This window comes from Stegodyphus dumicola, chromosome 5 (assembly GCF_044657685.1).
Source record: "Stegodyphus dumicola isolate Sdum_Otavi_A_Nest chromosome 5, ASM4465768v1".
NCBI classification, from domain to species: Eukaryota; Metazoa; Arthropoda; class Arachnida; order Araneae; family Eresidae; genus Stegodyphus; species Stegodyphus dumicola.
Window position 1 is genome coordinate 176,625,989 of NC_140772.1, and position 25,467 is coordinate 176,651,455.

General features: G+C 32.9%; 2 protein-coding genes across 7 annotated transcripts in view; one reads left to right on the plus strand and one right to left on the minus strand.

Moving 5' to 3' along the window:
- Positions 1-18,330, minus strand: part of LOC118185625 (uncharacterized) — a 36,625-nt gene extending 18,295 nt beyond the window's left edge. For 3 of the 6 annotated variants that reach the window (XR_015041356.1, XR_015041353.1, XR_015041352.1), the window contains exon 1: positions 17,881-18,330. Coding sequence is in view for 1 of the 6 variants with exons in the window: in XM_085817421.1 (XP_085673547.1) it covers positions 18,276-18,309 (34 nt within the window). In the remaining 5 variants the exon portion in view is untranslated. Of the gene's footprint in view, positions 1-12,974; positions 13,093-16,510; positions 16,864-17,880 lie in introns of those variants that run through there. The other 3 variants (XR_015041354.1, XR_015041355.1, XM_085817421.1) reach the window with 3 other exon arrangements.
- A 180-nt stretch (positions 18,331-18,510) lies between these two features.
- Positions 18,511-25,467, plus strand: part of LOC118200472 (mitochondrial-processing peptidase subunit beta-like) — a 71,840-nt gene continuing 64,883 nt past the window's right edge. Inside the window, exon 1 of the mRNA XM_085817422.1 lies at positions 18,511-18,669. Coding sequence (XP_085673548.1) covers positions 18,607-18,669 — 63 coding nt within the window. The 5' untranslated portion in view covers positions 18,511-18,606. The remainder of the gene's footprint in view (positions 18,670-25,467) is intronic.

Here is a 25,467-nt window from a genome sequence, read left to right on the forward strand (position 1 = left end):
GAATCTGATGTGGACATCAAGACTTCCTCGTGTACAGCATGATTAGCATAATAATATCTCCCAAAAGAAGTTAGTTACCTTTAATTTAAAGACATATATTACAATTACTATGTGCAATTATTAATTTTTGTCATTCTTTTTTGGTTCATACATTAATATTTTTTCATAAAAAATGTTACTTAGCATAAAAGTCCTGGTTTAGAGCAGGAACAATCAATTTTTTTATACTGCCCACTTTGTACGTAGTAAAATTTTCTTACCACCCACTGGTTCTGCAGTAACTTGATTTAGCACAACTGCAAAGTATTTTTTTTAGTCTTTAGTTAAAAAAAAAAAAAAAAAAAAAAAACACATTCAAATTATTCATTTATTCAAACTTTTTGTATACGTACAATAGACAGACAATTAATTAAAAAAATAATAGAAAATTGCTCAAATAGAGAAAATGAAAATTAAATGTAAACAATTATTAAACTTATCCTTGTGGCACATGCTACGAGACTAAATATTTGATATCAGTTTTTGTGAAGAACAAACGAAGAACTCTTTCTAAAATATTCAGACTGTTTCTTCATTTGGTCACAGCAGAATTAACAACTTTAAAACTTTATTCTACAAGATATGATGCAGGGAAAAGTACCAAAAGATGATGTATAAATAAATACATAGTATATGGTAAAGCTATTCAAATGCTATATAGAAACAGGGGAATGCTGTGTTCAGGAACAATCAAGTAGAGAATTAAACTTTCATGTGTGTATATATGTGCAAACCCATGTGTGTGTTTGTGTGTGTTTCTATCATCATCATCAGACAAAAGCCTGTACCATGTTCACCATGAAAGCTTAAATTACCCCATACTGAGCAGGCAAATTTATTCTGGTAAAAATAAAATAAAGGGCATTATTCTAGTAGTTTAAACAAGAAAATTTTAAGGATTAATAATTTTTCATTTAAATGTTCCAGAAATTAAAAAATAAAACTGATAGCTTTCAGATTTTATATTACCCCCAAAGGGGCATTTTAAAAATGTTTTGCGTGTTACCTTCATTTATTAAATATCAGGTTCTTTGAAATCAGATAAAATTCAATTCAACAGTAACATTAGAAAATATTTAAATATAGCAGATTAGCATTTCTGACAGACCGTCTTGCGAGCTGGAGATAAAAATGCTTTTTTCCATGGTTGCCATTGCTTGCTTTGAAATCGTTGAGTTTGTTAATACAAAATTCGTCAAGTTTTACAAAATATGAAATAGATCATAAAATAAATTTGAAATTTAAAATTAGTGCTTCCAGGTATCCATGATCTGGTGGAGAATTATGTAATTTGATGGTTTACAACATTTGATGGCTCTAGGCACCATCATTTTTTCCCAAAGTGAAAAACATACATTCATTATTTAATTTCTGTAAATATAATACACTACAATAATATTTGGTGGCAACATTTTGAAAACTGATTCAGACTTTTAGAGTGATTTTAGCGCAAAATGCTTTTTCGAGACTAATAGCCATTCTGGGCAAACGCTCCTCTGGGCTAAAAATCTGTTAAAGATTTCCACAAGTTCATTACAGCTGATTTTTATGCATATGGTGGAAACTTGCTCCAGCATATATAGTAACATTAAGTATATTGGGAACTGGATGAAACCAAAATGTTCATTTGTTATATTTAGTAGTTCGTTACAAATCGGATTCACTATAGTAGGATTTGACTACGATTTTCTTTTAATTATAATATGGGTTTTTACTCTTTGCTGTTTTTTTAACTGTCCTTGGGTTAATTATGAATTTAAGTTAACCATCATCTCCAGTACTACTCTTTTAATCAAGAGTTAATACTATATTAGCAAGAAAAGCTGATGTAAAAATTATACATATTTATTGATACACACGTACAAAATTTTTTAATTTCCTAACATAAATATATTTTCAGCACCATCAGAATGAAATTATGAATTATTTAAAAGTTTATATTTTATTAAAGATAAACAAGTAATTTAAAGATTTTAAAATAAATATTTTGAGGAAGCTGTTATAAACATTACATTACCACAAATAATCAGTTAAGATATACAAAGATTAGATATAGGTACATGTTCATAATAGTTTACACAAGCAAATGGCATTTACATGTCAATATAACAAAGTAAATAAAAATTTAAAAGTTACATTATTAATAAAAAACCATTGAGAAAGACCATGAACTAAGATGACTTTATAAATTTATTATTTTCTTATCATAACAGTTCACTAAAACATGAGTAACACTGATAGAACATGAAAGATCTTAAATTTTTAGAATCATGAATTCATCCTATAATAACCAACATTATAAACTTGAGAATTCTCATATTTCAACCAGTGTTGCACATTTTCTTATTTTGTTCTCAATTTAGAAGTCATTTTATTATTATGGTAATTAATATTTTCAATATTAAGGCTGCATCACTGCTAAAACAAAAATTAAATGCTACAAAGTTTACATTTTATTCGGTTTAAATAATTAATAAAAAGATTAAAAAACATGCTTACGTAGCTGACAATGAAAATCTCGAAAAGGAAATTAAGCTGCATATAAACTTAATTGCTCCCTTTGGCAACCCTTGGCAACAGTGGCTCTTGAGGAACAGATTTCTTCATTGTTCTCTTTAGAAAACTTCAGCAAAGTTTTTCCCAATGCTGGCAAATTCTACAAGCTTATATTTTAATACTAAGTTTAAGGAGAGGGGGAATTCTATATAAAAAAACCTGTTGTAACTTGGAGTACTACTACAAAAAAAAAAAAAAAAAAAAAAAACACATATATAAAAATTGCAGCGTTGCTTTACCAGAACTTTTATATTTTATACCTAGTAACCAAACAGGTGAAATTCTTCCCTACTCCTTTTAACCTAACTGGCATGATCACCTTTATCTGGTCATAAGATTATGGGAGTATTATCCCATCAACAGAGAAACATATCAAACAGAGCAATTTTGCATCAGTTACGGATAGGCATGACGTAACAATATACTCATAACAACTGCCCTTTTGTTTGATTGACTAAGCCATGTTTAGCTTTTATGAACAAGGATTACAAATGCTGAATTTTTTCTTTGTATTTTGAAAACAAGATTAAAATTTATGATCTGTTTTGCATAGAATGAGAAGCAATGTATTATTTTCAATATTTCGGTATCCTAGTATAAAAAATACTTTATTAATGGACATGATATTGTCATCTGAGTATGGTGAAAATTATGAACGGAACAAAATTAATTCATGAGAAATAACTTTGAAATGCAATAATTCCAGTATACGAAATAGTAGAGAAAAGTGCAATACAGTTTATTTATTCACAAATAATCCCCTCATAAGCGTAATTTATGTACTGTCGATTGAGAAATATAGGTTAGTAAATTAAACCGGTTACTTCAATACTTTTCCTTTATAAATTTTTTTACGGGCCCATCAGTAGAGCGGTAAAGGTGGCTGAACACTCGTAGCTCGCTCGGGTTTGAATCCCGGCTAAAGGGTTGGATTTATGGTTTTTGTGTAATGTAAAAGCCAGCTTCCCTTAGAAAGTCCTCCGTGAAGGCATTCCTCCCCTTATACAGGTAATTGTTATGTGCTTTGATGTAATTCAGTAAGCAACAAAATTAATCCAATCAAAACCGAAGAATGGGTTGATTACATGTGGAGGTTTCCACCAGGAACGTAAATGCGAGCAATTTTCTCTTAGAAAGGTTTACACGAATGCCTGCATCCCCTTAAGCAGATAGTGTTCATGTGCTTTTCCGTAATCCAATCCTAATTCTCATACATTTAATAGTAAGTTGACATACACTTTATTACAGACAAAATAACAACCTTTTTTAAAGATATTTTTTTTATTATCTTGTCTGAATTCCCTTTATCTCTTAAAGAGTATAAGAATTTTAGCAAATAAAATTGGCCGAAATTTTATACTATGTAACTGATGTTTAAATACTTTTTGGCAGATCTCATCCTAAAAGAGGGTCTAAAGATAAACTGATTTTATTTAATTTACAATCAATGAGAAACATTAAAAGCAATCATTAAATGAATGAAAATCACAAAAACTATTATGCATACAATTGTCTCTTATTTATCTCCTGATAAATCAGACAAAATTGCCTACATAATAGAAGCACTTTGAAAGAGTTAACAGTTCTTAAGGGTTTTATGCACTTCCCCCCAAAAAATGTCAAAATAAAATCTTTATTCATAAGTATAAAAAGGAAGTAAACGATAAAAGTGGTTTTACACATTTTCTAGAATGGCATTAAATCTAAAATATTAATCTATTCTTATTTGCTATGATTAAAAAGCATTAAATCTGGTAAGCTTAAACAGCGTGCAAAATCGTTAACATTTTAATCATAGCAAAAGTCAGTACTAAAAAAAAAATAGCACTAAAATTATGAGACAGTGTTGTAACGTTTGAGAAAGAGATGACCTCTATTTGATTTTCAAGTATATTGGTACAAGATGAAACCTGCGGTTTTTGCCAAAATGTAGCCAAACTGATAAGAAGAGAGAAATAATGCGTAGCCAGTGGCTATTCTGAGCAGCGACAATGGACCACTCAGAGATCTACAGATAGGCGATTCTCTAAAATAGGGAGGGGATGGCTGGTATGACAGTTGTACCACAGCCAACGTTAAAGAAAGTCATTTTCTTGGTACAACTGCTGTACAGAAAGTTAAGGGATTGGTTACAAAGGTAAGTATATGATATGCAAATATTAGCATCCTGAATCCATGTTAAAAAAGTAATACAAAAAGAATATATACAGTAGCAAAATGAATTCTAGGTAATAGACTAAATTACATATATACAAACACAAGATAAAGGAATATTACATGGGTACACAAAAGTGATGGTACTTAGCAGCAGAAAAAGGTAGGGTTTACATTATCATAGTATTTAATTGGGCCAGAGGCCTATCCATATTATGTAAATCATTATAATCGTAGGTACATATTTTAACATTGGAGTTGTCAATGAGGTGTTGCCTTGCATGAAACATTTTTGCTTGTTTCAAGTAATAAGATCCGAGTAACTCCATACCAAGTTCTTCATGGATCCTGTTATTTCTTATGCACCAATCTACATTAGTTATCTGCCTTAGAATAATATTCTGACACGCCTGCAGTTTTTGCCTATAAGTCTTTCTGGTATATGCCCAAACTGGACTGGCATAACACAATAGTCTGAGAATGGACTTGTAAATAAGTAACTTATTGTCTCGGATAATACACTGTTCCGAGCAATTAAGGGGTAGAGTTGTGCTTTACGAACTCGGAACTTCTGGATAATAGAAGTGATGTGTGGGAACCATGAAAGAGTATTATTGAGGATCACCCCACGATAAGGGACTTGCTTGGCCCATGGGATACTGGTATTGTAAAATTTCAGGGTGCTTCTGATCTTAGTTTTTCTTGTAAATAGGACTGCTTTAGTCTTTTCCACATTCACTGCTATCTTCCATTTGGCAAACCAAATCTCTAGTGAGTGTATGTAGTTTTGTACTCATTGGATAACTGGACAATAAATGCACTTTGTGCCAGGATCGCTGTGTCATCTGCATACATAGCTAGCATTGTGTCATGTGTGGTGGAAATGTCATTCATGTAAATATTAAAATATGTAGGTTCAAGCAAGGACCCTTGCAAGGATAGGGTGTGAAGTAGAGTTTGTTCGTGATACGTGAATGACAAAGTATCTACCAGTAAGGTAGGAATTAGTAATGTTTATGATGTATTTTGGGAATACCAGAATGTGTTATTTATATGTGAGGGCATCCAGCCAGATATATCAATGAGCCAGATATATCTTAGCTATATCAATGAAAAGTCCACCTGTAACTTTTTTGGCAGCCATGCGTTTTGAGATGGTCTCTATCACTCTGCATAGTTGATTTGTAGTTGAGAGATGCTTCCTGAAGTAAAACTGGTGTGGGATGATGATATCGTTTTCATCCAGATGTATACTGATGCGTTTCAGAAGTATAGCTTCGAATACCTAGCTGACTTATGAGAGTAGACTAGGTCTATAAGATTCTGGTTTGGTTGCAGGCTTCCTGTTCTGTTACAGATGTTGCATGTGAACCTCCCTTTAAAAGATGGCATAAAACACATAAGTGTTTTAGGTTTAATTTTATTTATTTAATTATGCCAAAGTAAGTAAGTGGGAAATACTCTTACATGCACCCTCAGGTCGCCAATTTTCTAGCCAAACATTTTTTGCGAGAAACTCTACGATGCCATATTACAGGGTTCGTACACATTTCTGCACACGGAAATTAAGTACTTTTAAGGACAATTAATGAAAAAAATTAAGGACCTATGAGCATATGGGAACTGATTAAATTCAATTAAAAATATTATTCTAAAACTGAATTTCACTTTTCTTATACCATAATAAAAATAAAATAGATCCATAAGTAGTATGCATTATTACCAAACGTAAATTAATTAACATAATTATTAATAAGTTTGAGAATAAAATAAACTTCATGCAGTTTATCAAGTAGCATTAAATATTTTACAAGTAACATTTATAATAGGTTGGACATATTTGAAAGAAGATAAATGACGTTTGCATTTTACTAATAGTTAGCTTTATGTTGATTTTTTTATGTCTTATTTTGTCACATACTTGGCCAGTCTAAAGCAGAGGTTCTCAACCAGTGGTACGCAAGAAAAAATAGGTGGTACACAAAGAAGCAAAGTATTTTTAACTATTTATTTCAAAAATTAAAACCCCAACATCCTGATTGAGTTTTTTCTCTAACACTCATAAATTGATGCGATTTGAGTTTTGCTTACGAGTGGTGGTGGTAGTAGTGCTTTGGCGGTACTAAAGGTTTTCAATTTTTATTCAGATGGTACACATTAGTCCAAAAGGTTGAGAACCGCTTGTCTAGAGGTTTAGTAAATAGCAGGTAGATTTTATGTCAAACGGCATAGGTTAAAATGAGAAGTATCATAATCAGCATCATTCATAATAAAAGACAATGTTATCACCGCTGCTGCTTGTCTAGACAGAGACCTGCTGATTAGAACAAACCTGAAAAGCATGATGCAGGCACGGTTGGCAAGTGTTAAAAGTTAGTCAGGCTCTGATGCAGTTAGTGTCATAGGTTCGTGCAGAGTTCCAGGGGTTGTAACCCAGTTAATATACTTTCAGGTTCCAATAAGCCATTAAAGCACCAGAGGTGATAAGCTGTTTTATATTAAGTCTCACTAGATGCAAAGAATAAGCTTTACTTGAATTTCTACATTTTTGTGTTTTATCTTGTGACCACAGTGAGTATTAATGATAGGCAATAACTGGCTTTAATATGTAGAGATAATTTTTAAGGGTAAGCACTTAGTTATAAATAATTAAATTAGGTAAATAGGTAACCTTAGTCATGGATTTAAATGGCCACTATTAAATTTTATTTTTTAACTATATTTGTTAAAAAAGACCTATTAAAATCAAAATCTAATAAAATTTCACAGTTGAAAATACATGTTGTTTATGACACTGATTCTTAAACGATATTAGAATAATTACACATTAGAAGCTACAAATCATTTATACTTTGTAACAACAACACTCAACAAAATATTTATCAGTCATTTAATTTGAAGCCTTCCCAAACATTTTGGCTATTTTATACCGATTTCCTTCTCTTTAAACATATTTTCTAACAATAATTAGAGATTTGTCTCAATATGCAAACCAATGCTCTCGCTAGTTTCTGCGATCTTTATCTCCTAATTTGTCAACCTCTCCACAATGTACCTATGAGGGTTTACTTGATCTGGTAAAAGTTAAATAGTCCCAAACCTCCAATAGACGTGAAGCAAATTATCACTATGTCTGAAAGTAACTACAATATAGGACAAAGGTTTAATTAAGCCTCTTATTTGAAAAGAACTTAGAACAAACATAAACGCATGTTCTGATGCTAACAAAGTCAATTATATCTCACGGTGACGTAATTAAACAAGAACAGTCAAATTCAAACTAAAAAGATGGACTAGTGGTAAAAAATTATACAATTTAATTTTAATTTAATCTGGCTCAGTAACTCTATCACATGAGGAAACAGAAATGGAAAATTATAGTAAAAGCTGAAATCATAAACAATTGCATAATTTACATAATAATAACTGCACATATCTTTGAAGAATAATTATCTTTATGTATTCAGTTTCTTTCTTCAGCATGTTTCTTTTTCATTTTAGAATTTTTGGATTTAATTAAGGATTTCTGTTTTTCTAAAATCAATAAATGCATTTAGAATGTATAGAAAAAGTGAATAATTTAATTTCTTTAGTAATATGGAATTCAGAAGAAATATATATATGGTAAAGGCCGGTTACAGAGCTGATGTGGCAGAATTTTTAGAATTTAGTGACACACCAAACAACAAAATCTAGAAATGGCAAAACTTTCAGAATTAGACAGGCATTGGAAGCAGAATTTAGAAAGGCACTATGCAATCGAATTTAGGATTCACAGAGATTGCATCAAATGGGAAAATGTGTATGATACATAGCTCTGTGTATGATGCATTAAAACATATTAGATGGATCTTTTAAATTGTAAGTTTTCAATTTTTTCATTAATAACAAAATCCCTTTCTATAATACCTGCCCAAGCATTTTTGATATTTCCCATGCTTGTGTCTAGTGAAAAGTAGAGAAAAAAAAAGGATGATAAACATATTAAGAAAAAGATTTTAGTATCAGGAATAAAACACTCAAATATTATTCATGTCTCCATTTTTCTTCCAAATGTTCTCCAAAATGTAAGAAATTCATCGCAAACATTCTGTAAAATACATCCATTACGCGTTGATACCATGAAGACATTTTTCACTTTGTCACATATTTCTCGAATCGTGGATCTATAAATCTTGCTTTCAAATCCTTCTAAATTTTCCAAGTTGCAGTGCAAAAATACTAAAGAAAAATTATCCCAACCAATTCTGTAACGGCAAAAAGCCAGAAATATTTTGTAAAAAAAAAAAAGGAGAGAAAGTGTAAAATTAGTTTTATAGATGAAACTGGTGCATATTCTGAGAATTTTGAATATTCCGAGACAATTACATGGGAAAAAACGCTTACTATGAAAAAATTAAAAAGATATTTTTAATTAATTACATAGAATTTTGCTTTTGCTAAGAGTTGTTTCGTAAATTGTGCTTTATAGCATTATACCTTGTTTATTTTTCAGATTCAAAATATTGTATAATAAGTTGCCAAAATAAAACTTTATAATATGACAGTAGAAAATAAAAATGTTTTATTTTAATGTTATTTATCAAAGTTATGATGTTTAAAAAAAAAAAATCGTCGAAAAATTCTGATTTCAGAATTAAAAATTTTCTATAGAAACAGGTCTTAAAATCGCCAAAATGTTGACAAGTTGCCAAATTTAGAATCGTTTAATTAAAGAATTCACATTCCCAAAAGCGAAAATTGTTTAAGAGCTCTTTATTGCAATAAATGAATTTCGAAATGCTTATGTTTCACTTCTTGCTTAGAAACTCTAGTATCCCGTCATTTATATTAAAAATAGAAACAAATTATAATCCAAAATGGTAATTCACACTCAAAATGGCAGTCGTAAAAACAGACAGAAATTTCAGATGATTAAAATTAAGGACCTTCTACTTATTTTGGCCAAAATTAAGGACTATTAAGAACCAAAAATCGATTCCAAAAAATTTAAGGACTCTTAAGGACTGTACGAACCCTGTATTACTATCTAAATTTTTTGTCTACATTTCAAACATAGCCTAAAATGTCTCCCCTAAAACGGTTTATGTTTTGAACACACAATTTAAGCTAAAAATCCGAAACAAAAACAAATAATTTAGATAGCAAAAATGTAAAGTTTCTAACGAAAAATATTTGATAAGAATCCATGTACACAGAGATATGTTTTAACTCAAAAAAAAATCTATGAATTGCACAATCTAGGCAGCGAAAGAATCTACGAACTACGCACACATCGCTTTAATAAATTAACATAACAATAAATTTCAAAGAATACCATGTACACAGCATTCTGTTTAAACTTTAGTGAAAGAATCTACAAACTAGCACACCTCGTTTTAATAAATTAACATAACAACAATAAATTAAAAAAAATACCATGTACACAGCATTCTGTTTACACTTTAAAAAAAATCTACGAATTGCACAATCTAGGCATTGAGCACAAATCAACATAATGAACTGAAATAAATGACAAACAATTCAGATAACAGAAATTCACAGTAAAAAAAAAAGAACACAATATTCTACAAAATAAAATGTACTTACCATAATACATACATTAATAAAATTTTGCCAGTCACACAATGTCTGTCAACAAAAGTACCACAATTTCACTATATCACGTCTTTCTGTGATTCAAAATTTCTAAAGTAACAATAAAAACTTCCGCCAAAGTTAATTGACTATACAAAAACAACAAACCAAATCTTAAAACTTCGCTAACAGCCACATACGTTAGCAACAACCATTTGACTGCAAACCCACACAAGTCCATCATTAAGCAGTTTTGATACCCTTTAGATTAATCAGAAACATCTTTCTTCGTCAGACTTCTCAAATCAGCTCCGCATTTCGGACACGCCAAACTCCGTTTCAAAATTCCCGACTCCCACAGAAATTCCAAAAGTGCACTTCTATCCACATAAACACATGCGAACAAAAGACTCGTTAACAACTCCAACATCGTACCTTTTAATACTAAATTTACTTTCAACAAAATCTAAAATAAGCGAATGAAATCTTGCCACCATGTCTCTAAGTTTCAGCGTCAAAAAGGTTGCCATACAAACAGCATCGTCCACCAAACCTTCCCACAGCACAGAATCGTGCCAAAACCAGCGCAAACACATATCGCCACATTTGGTGATCTTAGGGCACATATAAGAGTAGAGGCAGTAAGTGTTATCTGCCTAACAAAGGGATGCCTAAGGGAAAATGGCTGGCATTGACATTAACACATAAGGAAAACCATGAAAACATGCATGGGGGTCTGCCTGTTTGCCAGAACTAGACACCGGCTGGAAGTACTTGTGTTCAGAGATATTACCGCTATAATGTATTACAAATATGTTATGTTAAATTTATCTCTTCTCTTAAAGGAGCTTCTTGAGAAAATAAATGCATTTTCGAGTTACAATGCAATTTCCTTGTAATTAGCTACACAAGAGTTCAAATGCAATTATTTATATACTATGTGCATTACAGTACAAAGTCTGTAATCCGGACTTGTCGGGACTTCGATTCCGGATTACAGATCATCAATTTAAATCTGGTAAGATGGCATGCAGAAATTATACAATTAAAAATATGAAACCATAATTTATGAAATAAAGAGCAATTACGATCTAAAGGGTATAAAAATTTAAAAAAAAAGTAATGCAGTCAAAAGTCGTTAATCCGGACTTACTGGGACTTCGGCGATTCCGGATTATAGATCATCAGTTTAAATCTCGTAAGATGGCATGCAGAAATTCTAAAATTAAAAATATGAAACCGGAATTTATGAAATAAAGAACAAATATGATCTAAAGGGTATCAAAATTTACAAGAAAAAAAAAAAAAAAAAAAAGCTTAATAGGTTGATCTTTACATTATGGTAACTTGGCGAAAATTTGGCGACCAACTCTCGTACAGCAACCCTCTATTTTTTTTTTCCCGCCGCCATTTTGTCTTCACGAAGTAAAGACATGTTTCTTTTCTTTTTATCTACTGAACACTTCTTCCAACAATCTACTAGCCGAATTACACTTATGCTAGAAATTTTCTCTACCAAAACTGCTTAATCATGACAAATATTCACTGCAAAATTGGGAAAAAGTGCACAATATCATACTCCTTACACGTTTTTCAAAATAACACATACACATAAACCATGTACACGCCGACTTATTTTTACTTAAAAAAACATCCCAGAATTACACAAAAATGGCATTGCGCACACTCTTCACTATATCCATGTACACTGCTTTTTTCTCATAAATTAGAAAAATTTCACGAAAATGCATGACAATTTTCTGAATCTTTAAACCCTGTAAAAAGAACATATATGAAATTACCTGATCGCGAAAAAGTACATACCCTTTCCAAATATGAACATTTCCCCGTATAAAATAAATAAAATATCCAAAAACTTTTACCTCTACATTATCTATTATATTACAAACGTCACTAACTAATTCATACCTTTACTTCACTACAAATGGTTACAAATACTTAGTGTCAAATATTTAAATTATTTCCATGCATGTTTACGCAAATTACTTTACTTCCACCTTACCTATTCTTTTTCAGAATCTTGATTACGTGTCCGATAAACTTTTCTTATTTCTGTTTCAGGATCTTTAAAATCATACTTATAGTTAAAACCAAGGTACCAGGTAAAATAAATAACTTAATAAAACATCTTTACTTCTATCTTGCATAACCTTAAAGAAACACTTATTACTACTCCTTTCAATCCCACTAAATACCCATTTCGAATTCACTTTAGTTAGGGCCATGGGATCCAAAAATTAACGAACACTGTTTCACACAACACAGAATAAAGGCAAATACAAAATTTCCAGATTTTTTCCCGATTTCCCCCCTTTTCCGATTAAAGAACCGTAATTCGTCCATTAATATCACATGATGTATCACATGATCTCTCATTTCCCTCACACAAAATAATGCATAATCGGAACTGAGTACTGCTCACATTATTACCAAAGTCCCAGGTAGTAACCTTTATCGTCTCCAAAATACCAGTTACCATATTGTAAAGATCAGCCATAATACTTTCTCTTTAATTCTATAAACAGACATAATTTCTTGTTCAGTTACAAAGTTCCGCTGTACAGCAATTATGCTGTGCCGAGAATACCGACTAACTTGCCAATAGAAATTTTTTCGTTTTCACTAACCTCTCTGTCACCTTCTTTATGTCTTTATCCATTTTTTGCAGCAATTCCACTTTTTGTTTGATGGACATCGAAACATACTTTCGTTTTGTAGATCCTTCGGGAGCTCCAGCATCGGAAATTCTATTTGACATAATCGAAAGTTCAAGTTTAGTTTTATAACATTGCTCTTAAAGTCTGCAAAAAATAATAAGCCGCATCCAATTCGAAGATTAAGGAACTACGCAATCATCAACATTAACTGAAATAGATAATTTTAGCTTATACCGTCCTTTATACATTAAACACGCACACAAAAACGTATTCTGCGCTTGCGCACATGCCTATGCGCAGTCATAAAGGTCTTACACGCACGCCTATGCGCATGCGCAGAAAGTTTTTAGCTTTGAGGTCCAGATTATGGATCATTCCGGATTATGGGTGTCCAAATTAACGACTTTTGACTGTATTTATTTGCTTACTTTATTAAACATTTCTTTCAATGTAACTTTCTTCACTATTCGAAGCGTGCATGTGTAAATGCTTTACTGGCTTTACGCTCATGCATGCATCAAACGCGCAAGCGTAAGTTTGTGGCTTTGGGGTGCGGATTATAGATCATTTTGGATAATGGACGTCCGGATTACGGACTTTGTACTGTATTGCAGATGCTAACAGAAACAAACAAACAAAACAAAAGGAAAAAAAAAAATTCTTTGTAGCAAAATTGTTAACGATATTGTTTCTCCAAAACTTTTATGCAAATGTGTATTTTTTTCATGAATGATGAAAAATAAGTTAACAGTTTTCCGAGCAGATGCTCCATATTATACAGATTTGAAGATTAAGTAATGAAAAGATAAACTCTTATTTCTGATTATGTACTGAGCGCCGCCTGAGATAACCACTGACCTAACTTTGTTGTAAAAGTCTTACTGATTATGTACTGAAAAAGTTCCTCTATGCATTACAATATTAACCAATTGAGCAAAATTTGCGTTATACAATAAAATAAGTTTAAAAATAATGAATGCAATATCATCCACATTTTGGACTACTACAAATTTTATTAAAAATCATCTTACTTTTCGAAAAAGTGCTTCAGACCGCAGACGAAGTTATTTAAATTAAAAAGTAATGTGTCTGACATGTTGTTTGATGTGGTAAGTTAAAATATCATTGCAACTGCTTAGACAACATTCAGTCGAAGAATGCTACTATTTTGGAGAATTCTATGTATTTCAAATAAAATATAGCACAGATCATACTTGCTTATTCTACACAACTACTGCATCATTTGGCAACAACATGCATTAAGAAAACAATAAAAATAAATAAATCAACAAAGATCTGAAAGTTTTCAGATTTTAAATTGCATCCAAAGGGGCGATTCTTTAACATTTTGTGTGTTATCTTTACTTATTAAATATCAAGTTCTTTGCACGTAAACCAAAAAATTCAGTTCAACAGCAATATCGCAAAATAATTTTAAAATTGAGCATATCTTTATAATCTCCCATACGCAGTCTAACGAGCTGGAGATAAATTTTTTTTTTTTTTTCCTGCATAACTTTGCCATCACTCGCTTTGAAATCCTTGAGTTTGTTAAACTTCGTTAAAGTCTTAAAAAATATAAAATCAATAATAAAACAAACTCCAAATTTTGGCTTTCAGATGCCCATATTTGAAGTAGGATTATGTCATTCAAAATTGGATGGCTCTACGTACCATTCTTTTATCACAATGCGGAGAAACGCACATACATTTATGCAGATTCTTCCTTATTTCATTTCTTCAAATATAACACAGGGCGGTAGTATTTGGTGGCAACGATTTGAAAAGCGATACAGCATTTTAAAGTTTTCAACGCAAAATCACAAAACAAAAACAATAGTCCTCCAGGGACAAAGCACCTTTGCATTAATAAATAAAAACCTGAAAGGTTCCAAATTTTAAACTACATCCAAAGAGGCGTTTTTAATGTTTTGCGTGTTACCTTTATTTATTAAATATCATGTTCTACATACTCAAACCATAAAATTCAGTTCAACAGCAATATCTCAAAATAATTTTTAAATGAGCGTATCTTTAGAATTTCCATTTAGCTAGAGTCTCGTGCGCTGGAGATAAAAATGTTTTTTTCGTACTGTTTTGCCATTGCGCGCTTTGAAATAGTTTAGTTTTTTAATAAAAAATTCGTTGAAGTGTTACAAAATATGAAATCGCTAATAAAACAAATTTTAAATTAGGGCCTTCCACATGCCCATATTCCAGGGTTGGCCAAACTTCATGTCAGCAAGAGCTGCATGTTTGAATTCAGGAATGTTCGAGAGGCGCATCTATGTTTTCTAAAAGCCACAAGTTCATATTTACATCATTATAGAAGCAGTGGAGGAGGTTTTAAATAGAAAGAAATCCCTGATAACTTCATAAAAAGAGTCTTAACTAATTAATTACTTCCTTTTGAACACTGAATAGTTTTAGTTTACCATATTTCATACATATATTTTGTATGCACGAGCCGCACAAATTGGCTGCGAGAGCCATATCAGGCTCGCGAGCCGCACTTTGGCCACCCCTGCCATATTCTATGATATTATTAAAATTTTGATAGCTCTAGGTACCGTTGTTTTATCATAATGCGAGAAACATGAACATTCTTGCAGATTCTTCATTATTTAATTTCTTTAAATATAATACAGGGCGATAATATTTGGTGGCAACAATTTGAAAAGTGATTCGTAGTTTATAGTTTTCAATGCAAAATGCCAAAACGAAATTAATAGTCCTTCAGGGAAAATTGCCCTTTTGGACTACAAATAAAATAAACTTTCTTGCTTATTTTCTTATTAGTAATTGTTACTTTTAGAAAAGTTGCGGGTTATATTTCGGACACTCAGTTGTTATGCTGTAAGTTGGTTATTTTGATAATTTATATAACAAATTACAGAAATTTTAACCAAGCTTTACCTTTCTGCTAGCTGTTACACTGCACTGAACAATGTAATTACAATTATGTAAAGCATAATTACGTAAGAAAATGAAACTCACTGAATTTTTTCTCATAAAAATCGCATTTGAATCAATGTACATAAAAAGACTTGGGATATTTAAAATGAATTTAAACAGAACTTCATCAAACTAGTATAAGCTAGGAATATTGTTCCAAAAAGAATAAATAATTCGCCATAATTATATTTACTATCAAATTAGATTATGCTTCATAAACCCATTCAAGAATGCACTTATTATAACTTACTGTTGATGGCTAATTTTTATTTGAATTATTGCTTAAATAATGTTATTCTTTACATGTAATTATATGTAACTCAGGTTAATTAAATGCAGTACTTTTTGTTTTTGCGATTAGTTAAAAGTTTTAACTTGCCAGTTTTAATTATGTATCTGTATATCCATAGGTAAATTTGTTTAAATATCTCCAAATACTATTTTTTAATTGAATTCACAAGCATTTTGCATATTTCTGAACGTTTAAAAACTAAAGGATATTTTATGAAAATGTTATCTGTTTAAAGAGATTATTGGAAAAACATGCTTACTTGCTACTTATTTATTTAGCGAAGAATGTCCACGTTTGTTTGTTGTTTATAAACCACTGTATGTTCAAGCATTTTCTTAGCGATTAAACATAGCGGTCTAAAACGAAAAAGAGCAACCCTTTTGGCCTCCTACTGAGAGTTGTCATTTAGAGATCTCCAGGGATTCAGAAATAAGGATAAGGGGGACGATGAGACATCTGCACGGCCACTTTAAGGCGGTCATAGCGTTCTTGAAGTCGTCACCACTGACCACCTAGAACCATCAGAAACACTTTTAAACACTTTTCCACTGATCACCTAGAAGCATCGGTAACACTTTTGAGGTAGGTCTTCTTGACCGCCTAAACCAGGTCATAACGCTCAGAGGGTTAATGCATTTAGCTATATTTTCCAGTTGCTGACATATTTGTAATGAAACCACACAAATACATCCAATAGTTCAAAACAATTTCAGTCTTTTGTAAAGTTGGTTTCTTAGAGAATATGACTCACTTTGAATAACAATCCTTATTTTCGTTCTCAGAAATACTGTCTGCTTTTAGAAATAATTGCCTTGAGAGGATTCATTATTCATTTCAGTCATTTATTATTGAAATATACACTGTATAGCTATAATTGTTCAGAATAAAATGTATTCAGTTATAAAGGTCATAAATTTGAGAGAAAAATAATTGTTCTGATTAACTGCAATAACCAAACAAGGAGAAAAAATTTTGCTAAACTTCTCATCCTTTTCAAATCTGAATACACAAGTAACCTTAGATGAAATGGACAAATTAATTTTATAAAATAATTAATTATGGGTGGGGTGACTCAATTTAAGGAGATAATTCTGCTATAGTAGAAGCACATCTCTTTCAAGCACATAAATCTTGTTTTTAACAGAACAGTAGTTTCTACTGATAAATATACTAAAAAAAAATTCTCAACATATTATTACATGCGAAACCAAAAAACTACATCTTTTACATTTAGAAAGTGTTGAAACAGGTTAATAATTAAGGACCTATGACTTGTTTATAACAGCTATGTACCTCAAACTGTATGAAGCTACTATAATTAAAAGTCATAAAATCAGCTGGGCTGACACAACATGCTTTGACAGTTACCCTGCTGACCTTTCACAAACCTACCAACGATTGCCAATTACAACCCAAAATTTACACACATGAAATGCAGCACAGGCATAGTTACTCAGGGCTTATACAGTAATGCTAGTTGCTAAAAAGTCATCAATCATGTAATCAAACTATATTACATACTTTTGCCACATTTTAAGGGAAATTCTAATGAAAACACGGTGCCAAAACACTTACGCATTATAATATTTAGAGTACTAATTCATAATATGGAAAGCGATCAGACCTTACCTTTCTATTCACAGGAATATATTACCTTTAACACACATACACATTAAAGTCGAATTACACACACTTCACCTCATAATGAGGGCGTTCAACCCGCGAATGACCTCTCTCAGAATATTTAGTTCCTGACATACATAACTCATACGTCATTTCGAGCGATTCCACAACCATCGTTAAAGCATGCTAAAGTTGCAGTTCTTTTTAGTACATTACATATTATTACAGTTCCCGTTCATAAATAACACAAGTTAGTAAGGAAAATGAGTAAAAATTAAGAAGTCTAAATACGGTTACATGTTCCTTATATCATTGTTAATAATAACATTAAAAATTGCTTCACACAATAAAACGAAAATAAAGAAACAGAAATAAAACAAAATGATGAAAAGAATTATTACAATTTGTTCTACGTTTTACACTTATCTTACACATCGCGCACAACCAAAAGCTACTGCCACTCCAACTCGAAAATAAACTGCATTTACTACCTCTTCACTTAAGATCCTACTGCCAATTTTAACATTTTATATAATGTCGAGATTCAGGATCTGAAGTATGATTAAACTCAGAAAAACTACTAAATTAAATAGCACTAGAATTTTAGTGGGTTAAAAAATATAATTTATTATTCGAGATTATCCTTTTAAATGTAAATAGAGAGGCAGCTTGGTAGCTCTTCAAACTTAGCTCATCTCAAGGTTGTTTTATTTGTAATCTAGGACGTAAACGATGGCGGCTCTAAAAGTTATAAAATTAACTTCGGCTTTAAATGCATATCTAAGACCACCAACAGTGAGTATTTTTCTGTTTTAATTTATGTTAAATAATAGTTTATCCAAAAAACTTCTGCGACATTAAAACTTTTAATAAAATATATCGGTAGTTTCCTAAGAACATGCCGGAGTGGAGTCAAAGAAATGTGTAAATGAACTTAATTGCAAGTAGTATTTCTGTATTTTGCTGGTAAAAGTAGTATAGGGTTTACGCCAGTTTTGTATATACGTAATAAAATTCATTCTGCGATTGCATTTATAATATATTTGAAATGAAGATTAAAAGAAACCGTGTACTATGTTACTATATACTCTTTATAGTTCAAAATCGTATAATCTAACTATCATTAACACCTAACTATATTCACTTAAAAAGTTAAAGCAGCCAACAAAAAATATATAATCTGAATAAAATATATTTTAAATCAAACAATGAAATAACATAAAATAGGAAATTCATCTTAACACTACATGAAAGAAATATTCACTTACCTTATTTACGAATTTATGTGTCTTCTGTCAAACAAAAGTCCTTAACAGCATTCAAACACTTTCTAAAATTATCTGAACTAGAATCTGTGTACTATTGTCGCCACATAAATTCACAAAAATAAGAGTAAAACGTATCCTCCGTTTGAAAATATCCAATGTTCGGCCATATGCATTTCCTTCCTCCAAACAGGACACTTTATATTGGCTACTAAGTTCATTGGCTACTTCATTTACGGACCAGTCAATTAATGCTTTTTTCTCTTTCGTTCCAAATCCTACAGAAACTTCAAATTAATCTTACCACATTCAGCCAATTTACCGTGTAAACCACAAAATAATAACGCACTTATCCAACACACACAAGCCCTTACCCAAAATCCAACACACACTTTCCAAATTTTTTCCCATGATTCAAATTCACCACAACCAATTAGTCATAATAGGGTTTCCATAGCATTCAACTACTTAGGTTGTCACAAATGAGACAACAACTTGGCGATAATACAAGGGATATCCTAAAGTCAACTTTAACCAAAATTACAAACTAAACATTATGAACTTCACACAATTACTTTGCATTTTTTACTTTGCATTTTTATTTGAGGCCAAATATGCAATGAATTTCATTCAATATTTATTGATTTGAAAATATTTAATTAAGCTACGAGAGAATTTGCAATACCTGAAAAACTTCCCCTCAGCAGTTTACTGTTGTGAGTACGGATGTGGCAATCCCAAGGTACCCTAGCCCTTCAGGGGATCACCTTGGTGAGATGGGCGTTATGACCCTGTTAGCCCCAGTGATCTGTCTCACTTTCCTTTTCTCCTTTTCTTGTCTTCTGCTTTTCCTTTTCTTTCTCCCTTTGTGGTTTTCATCTTGGAGGTTGGGGCTTCAGATGAGAGACTGTTACATCTCTTTGTTTCAGCTCCTCACTGAGAGTAAACTGCCCTCGTGTTTGGCATGTGTGGAGACCCGTAAGGTTGGAAAGAAGGGTCCTGGTAGTTGAGGGGCGTGTTACTGTCCACAACACACTGCTTTAGCCTCTGCTTCAATTTAAACGGGTAGTACATACTGGCCCCGTATGTATCAATCGGCTGGTCAAGTTTGTTTTTGGCTTGGGGTTAAGCAATTGGAGCATCTGCCGAATGCCTCGTTAAGAGTAGAGGTCGGTTCCAGAGATGCTCTGTGAGCATATAGACATGACTAGTATTGGTGCAGGCATCTGCATCCCCTTGTTGGACTCGATGGTGAGTGGTAAAGTCATGTCTAAAAAATATTCTTTCTATATAATGACTTCTTCAAATAATTGTATTCCTCAAACCAACCTTGGTCAGATTATGATAATTTATAAATCAACAGGTCAATAAGAAAGTGTACATGCTCTCACAGACAGAAGAACTGTTGAATCAATTGGTAAAACGCAGAAGGAAACCACTAATAATTCCGAGTTGCGATCTACTGAAAACTACAGATTCTTTGTTATCAATAACGTAAATAACGAACTGCAGAAAATGTCACCTTTTTATATAAACAAATTCGTAACATCAGCAATAGGCGAACCAAATACATTAAGAAGCTTAGATCTGGTGATCTACTTATAGATACCATATCTTCCAAACAGACAGCTTCACTTTGCAAGTTAACAAGACTAGGAAACATGCAAATAAAAGTCTCTCCTCATAAGACATTAAACTTCTCCCGTGGTGTCATTTCAGAATCAAGACCTAATAGTTGTTACAGAGGATGAAATGATTGCTGAACTGAAAAACCAAGATGTGTGCGGAGTGCGAAGAATTAAGGTACGCCGAGATGAACAACTTGTAAACATGAGACGTATTATATTAACATTTAACACTTCAGTTCTTCTCAAATCTATCAAAGCTGGATATCTGAATTGTCCAGCCCGACCACATATACCCAATCCAATGCATTGTTTCCAATGTCAACGATATGGACGTTCTAAATTCTCCTGTCGTGGCAATCTCACATGTGTCATATGCTCAGAGGTGGGCCATGACAGTGAAGGCTGCATAAAAACACCGCTTTGCATCAACTGTCAAGGAGAGCTCCCAGTATATTCTAGATCTTGTAAAAAATGGAAAAAAGAAAAAGAAGTGCAAAATATAAAGGTCACCAGAAACATACGCTATGCAGAAGCAAAGAAGATAGTTGATGGCTCTCAGCCTCGACCCAACTTTTCCTATGTGAATGCCTGTAAAACTTTTCGATCAATTGGAACTCAAACATTACCTACTCCACAACCTGAAAAAACTTTAGAAAAATCAAAGAGTAACCAAGCAGACAAAAGCGAAGTAATAAAAAAACCGGATCCGCCTGAGCATAGAACTACAAAGAAAAAACAAAAAGTAATACAGGACCAATCAAAATCCAGAAGGCCAAGCAACAGCTCAGTGAACAGCATCTGTGCGGATACGATAGATTCAGAGATGGAAACAGATGAAGGCCTCAACCTTCCGAAACATCTGCTTCCATGCTTAACTAAGAATCAGCATCGAAAAAATAAGTCTCCGTGATGGCCACCCTCATTTCTTGGAACTGTTGAGGTTATCACCAAAGTCTTGTACATATCAGAGATCTGATTGATATTCATAATCCTGTGTGTGTCGCACTACAGGAAACTCTGCTCAGGTCAAACACTTCAACTAAACTTCGGAGGTATAGTGTCGCCAGGAAAGATAATGTGCCTAACGAGCGTGCATGTGGAGGTGTTGCCCTCTTGAATTCAAATAACTATCCAGCTTCAATACTGCCTTTAGCCACACATCTCCAAGTGATAGCAATTCAAATAAATATAACAACATTATTCTCAGTCTGTTCGTTATATCTACCTCCAAATAGACACATTGATCAGCAGGACATAGATGACTTCATAGAGCAACTACCTGCTCCCTTCATTATTCTCGGTGACGTCAGTGGTCACAATCGTCTTTGGGGAAGCGGCAATATTAATTGATGCGGAAGACAGATAGAGCGTATGATTGATAATTACTGCCCCTGCCTTCTAAATAACGAGGAGAAAACATATTTTCATCAACCTTCAAGGACCTTCCATGTTTTGGATCTCGCCATTTGTTCTCCTTCACTTCTGCCTTTTTTGTCTCTTGATGTCGGAAGTGATCCTTTTAATAGTGACCATTTTTCAGTTTTTTTGTCTTTTAGAGGATTTAATATTAACCCCATTTTTAGACCTGCACGTTTTCTGTTACATCGGGCAGATTGGGATCGGTTTGCTTCCCATGCACTGTTATCGGAAGATATGGTAAATATGATGCCTATAGATAAAGCAGTGGACACCATCACTCTTAAGATCCTTGAAGCGGTGGAACTTTCGGTGCCAAAATCATCAACAAAGGTTCCCAAATACCCTAAACCCTGGTGGAACCGTGAATGTCAGAAGACTCAAAGGTAGCAAAGAAAAGCCTGGGGTATCTTTCGACGGTACCCTACCTTATCCAATCTTTTCGCTTTCAAAAGAGCCAGAGCTAAAGCTAGAAATGTGCAGAGACAAAGTCAAAGGGATTCTTGATGATCTTATGTAGCATCTATTACATCATCTATGCCTGGCAAAAAACGTGTGGGAAAGGGGTCCGAAAAGCATCAGGTTTATACAAGAATTACTCAGTTCCAATTTTGCATGCAAATGGCCAAGTGATAACTTGCAGAGAAGAAATCGCTAACACTCTTTGAGAAGCTTTTGCCAATGTATTAAGTAGTAGTGATTATTCCGCAGAATTTCTCTCCTACAAGCATCATATGGAAGATAAACGAATTGTATTTAACACTTCCAACCTGGAAGTTTATAATACCGATTTTACGATGCTTGAATTGAGGAGAGTGGTGTTCAAAACTCGCAAAACAAGTCCAGGCACTGATGGCATAAATTACGAGATGATAAAACATCTCTCTTCTAAATCATAGCTGCCCTCCTTGCACTATATAATAGAATATGGAAGGAATTGGTTTTCCCAGATGCATGGTGGAGAGCTAGATTAATCCCTATAGCAAAACCAGGGAAAGATCCTAGGAATCTCTTTGACTGTCGTCCCATTGCTCTGACCAGCTGTATATGCAAAGTACTTGAAAAGATGGTGAACTACCGCTTATTCCACTATTTAGAAGAAAATTGTCTATTATCGCCATATCGGAGCGGTTTCCGAAAAGGAAGATCAACTACAGATAATATTGTGACTCTTGAAACAGCTATACGAAATGCTTTTGTGTAAAGAAACCACTTAGTGTCCATATTCTTTGATATGGAGAAAGCATATGATAGAACATGGAGATATGGAATATTTCGTGATCTATATGACACTGGATTGCTCGGACGGTTACCACTTTTCGTGCAGAACTTTTTAATGGATAGACGTTTCCAAGTGCAGACAGGCTCTTTGCTGTCAAAGGAGTTTATCCAAGAGGAAGGTGTCCCCCAAGGGTGCTTATTGAGTGTCACTCTTTTTAATTTAAAAATTAATTCTATTCTTAATGAACTTCCAAAACCAGTTCTCAGCAAATTATATGTTGATGACCTTCAGATCAGTTGTCAAGGCTCAGACATGCACTGTATTCAGAGACAACTACAGGTTTGTTTAAACAAAATTACCAAATGGGCTAATAAAAATGGATTCAAGTTCTCAAATCAGAAGACGTACATTTTTACCGTATACATTTTTGCCATAAGAGAAATCTACACTCAGAACCAGAACTCCTCCTAGATGGTGCCTTAATCCCAGTTGTGCCTGAGGTCAGGTTCCTAGGACTCATATTTGATAGGAAGCTCAATTTCTTGTCTCATGTATTAAATTTGAAGAACAAGTGCCTTAAGAAATTAAATATTCTGAAGGTCTTAGCGAATACCTCTTGGGGTGCTGATAGACATTCCATGCTTTATTTGATCAAAAATTGAATATGGGTTAATTACCTATGGATCTACACGGCCCTCGGTATTGTTGAAAGTCGACCCTATCCACCACCAAGCTCTGCGAATTTGCTCCGGTGCTTTCAGAACGTCTCCAGTGCAGAGTCTACGTCAAATGCAGTGAGCAATCTTTAAGTCTAAGACGTGAACAGTTATCCCTGAAGTACTACTTCAGAGTAAATTCTCAACCACTTCATCCTGTTCGATCACTTCTTGATGACCGGTACAATCTTTTGTACCAAGCATGAACTTCTTGCATCCCTCCCTTCACTTTGAAGATACAGTCACTTTTGGAAAATTATGAGTTGACTGATATACAAGTTAAAGATGTAAGGTTATATAATACCCCACCTTCCACATATAAAAAAATTACTACTCTCTACATTTTTGGTAAGAGCAATACTTGCGACGCTGTTTTCCGACAAATCTTTGAAGAGCACAGATACAGGTACAACAGCTATACCCCAATATATAGGGATGGCTCAAAGTCCAACAATCAAGTTGGATCGGCATTTGTGTGCTGTGATACTACGAAAAGCTTTAGGCTGCCTGAAGCCTTTTCTGTTTTTTCTTCAAAAATATTTGCCTTCTATAATGCTCTGATATATATTTCTAGACAGCACTGCAAGAAATACATCATATATATGGATTGCAAAAGTGCCCTGATATCGATGAAAACCTATAATAATGACAACCCTTTAGTTTGGGAAGTAGCTAAGCTAGATCAAAGTTTGAAGTATCAGGGTTACAGCATCATTTACTGCTGGGTACCTGGACATGTTGGAATCAAGGGGAATGAAGTAGCAGATATTGCAGCTAAGTTGCCTGTTGAAAGAGTCCACCAGTCTATTCCCTTTAGAGATATTCAGAAGGTCATCAAAAGCAGAATCTTGGATAAATGGCAAAAGTTATGGGATACTCAAGTGAACAATAAATTGAGACTTGTAAAAGCCCGGGTGCAGTGTTGGGAATTCAATAGAAATCCTAAGGAGGAAGTCCTATTGACTCACCTTCGTATCGGTCATTCAAGAATAACTCGTCAGTATTTACTGAATGGAGGAAATGAACCTATATGCAGTTTCATGTAATTCTCTTTTATCTATTGAACATATTTTAATTAATTGTCGTCTTTTTAACTCTCATAGGTTACAGTTTTTTCATAAAACAAATCCGACATTGATGGATTTAATTGGGAAACAACCCCATTTTAATATCTTTAATTTTTTGAAAGCAATTAAAATGTATCTTAGTATTTAAATTTTAACTACATCTGGTCTTTTAACATAAACCAACTTTTAGACAAGTGTTTTCCACACAGAGAATAGTTTTAAACATAGCTCTCAAATTTCTACCATTGTTGTCTTTTTATTTCATATCTTCATTTTGTT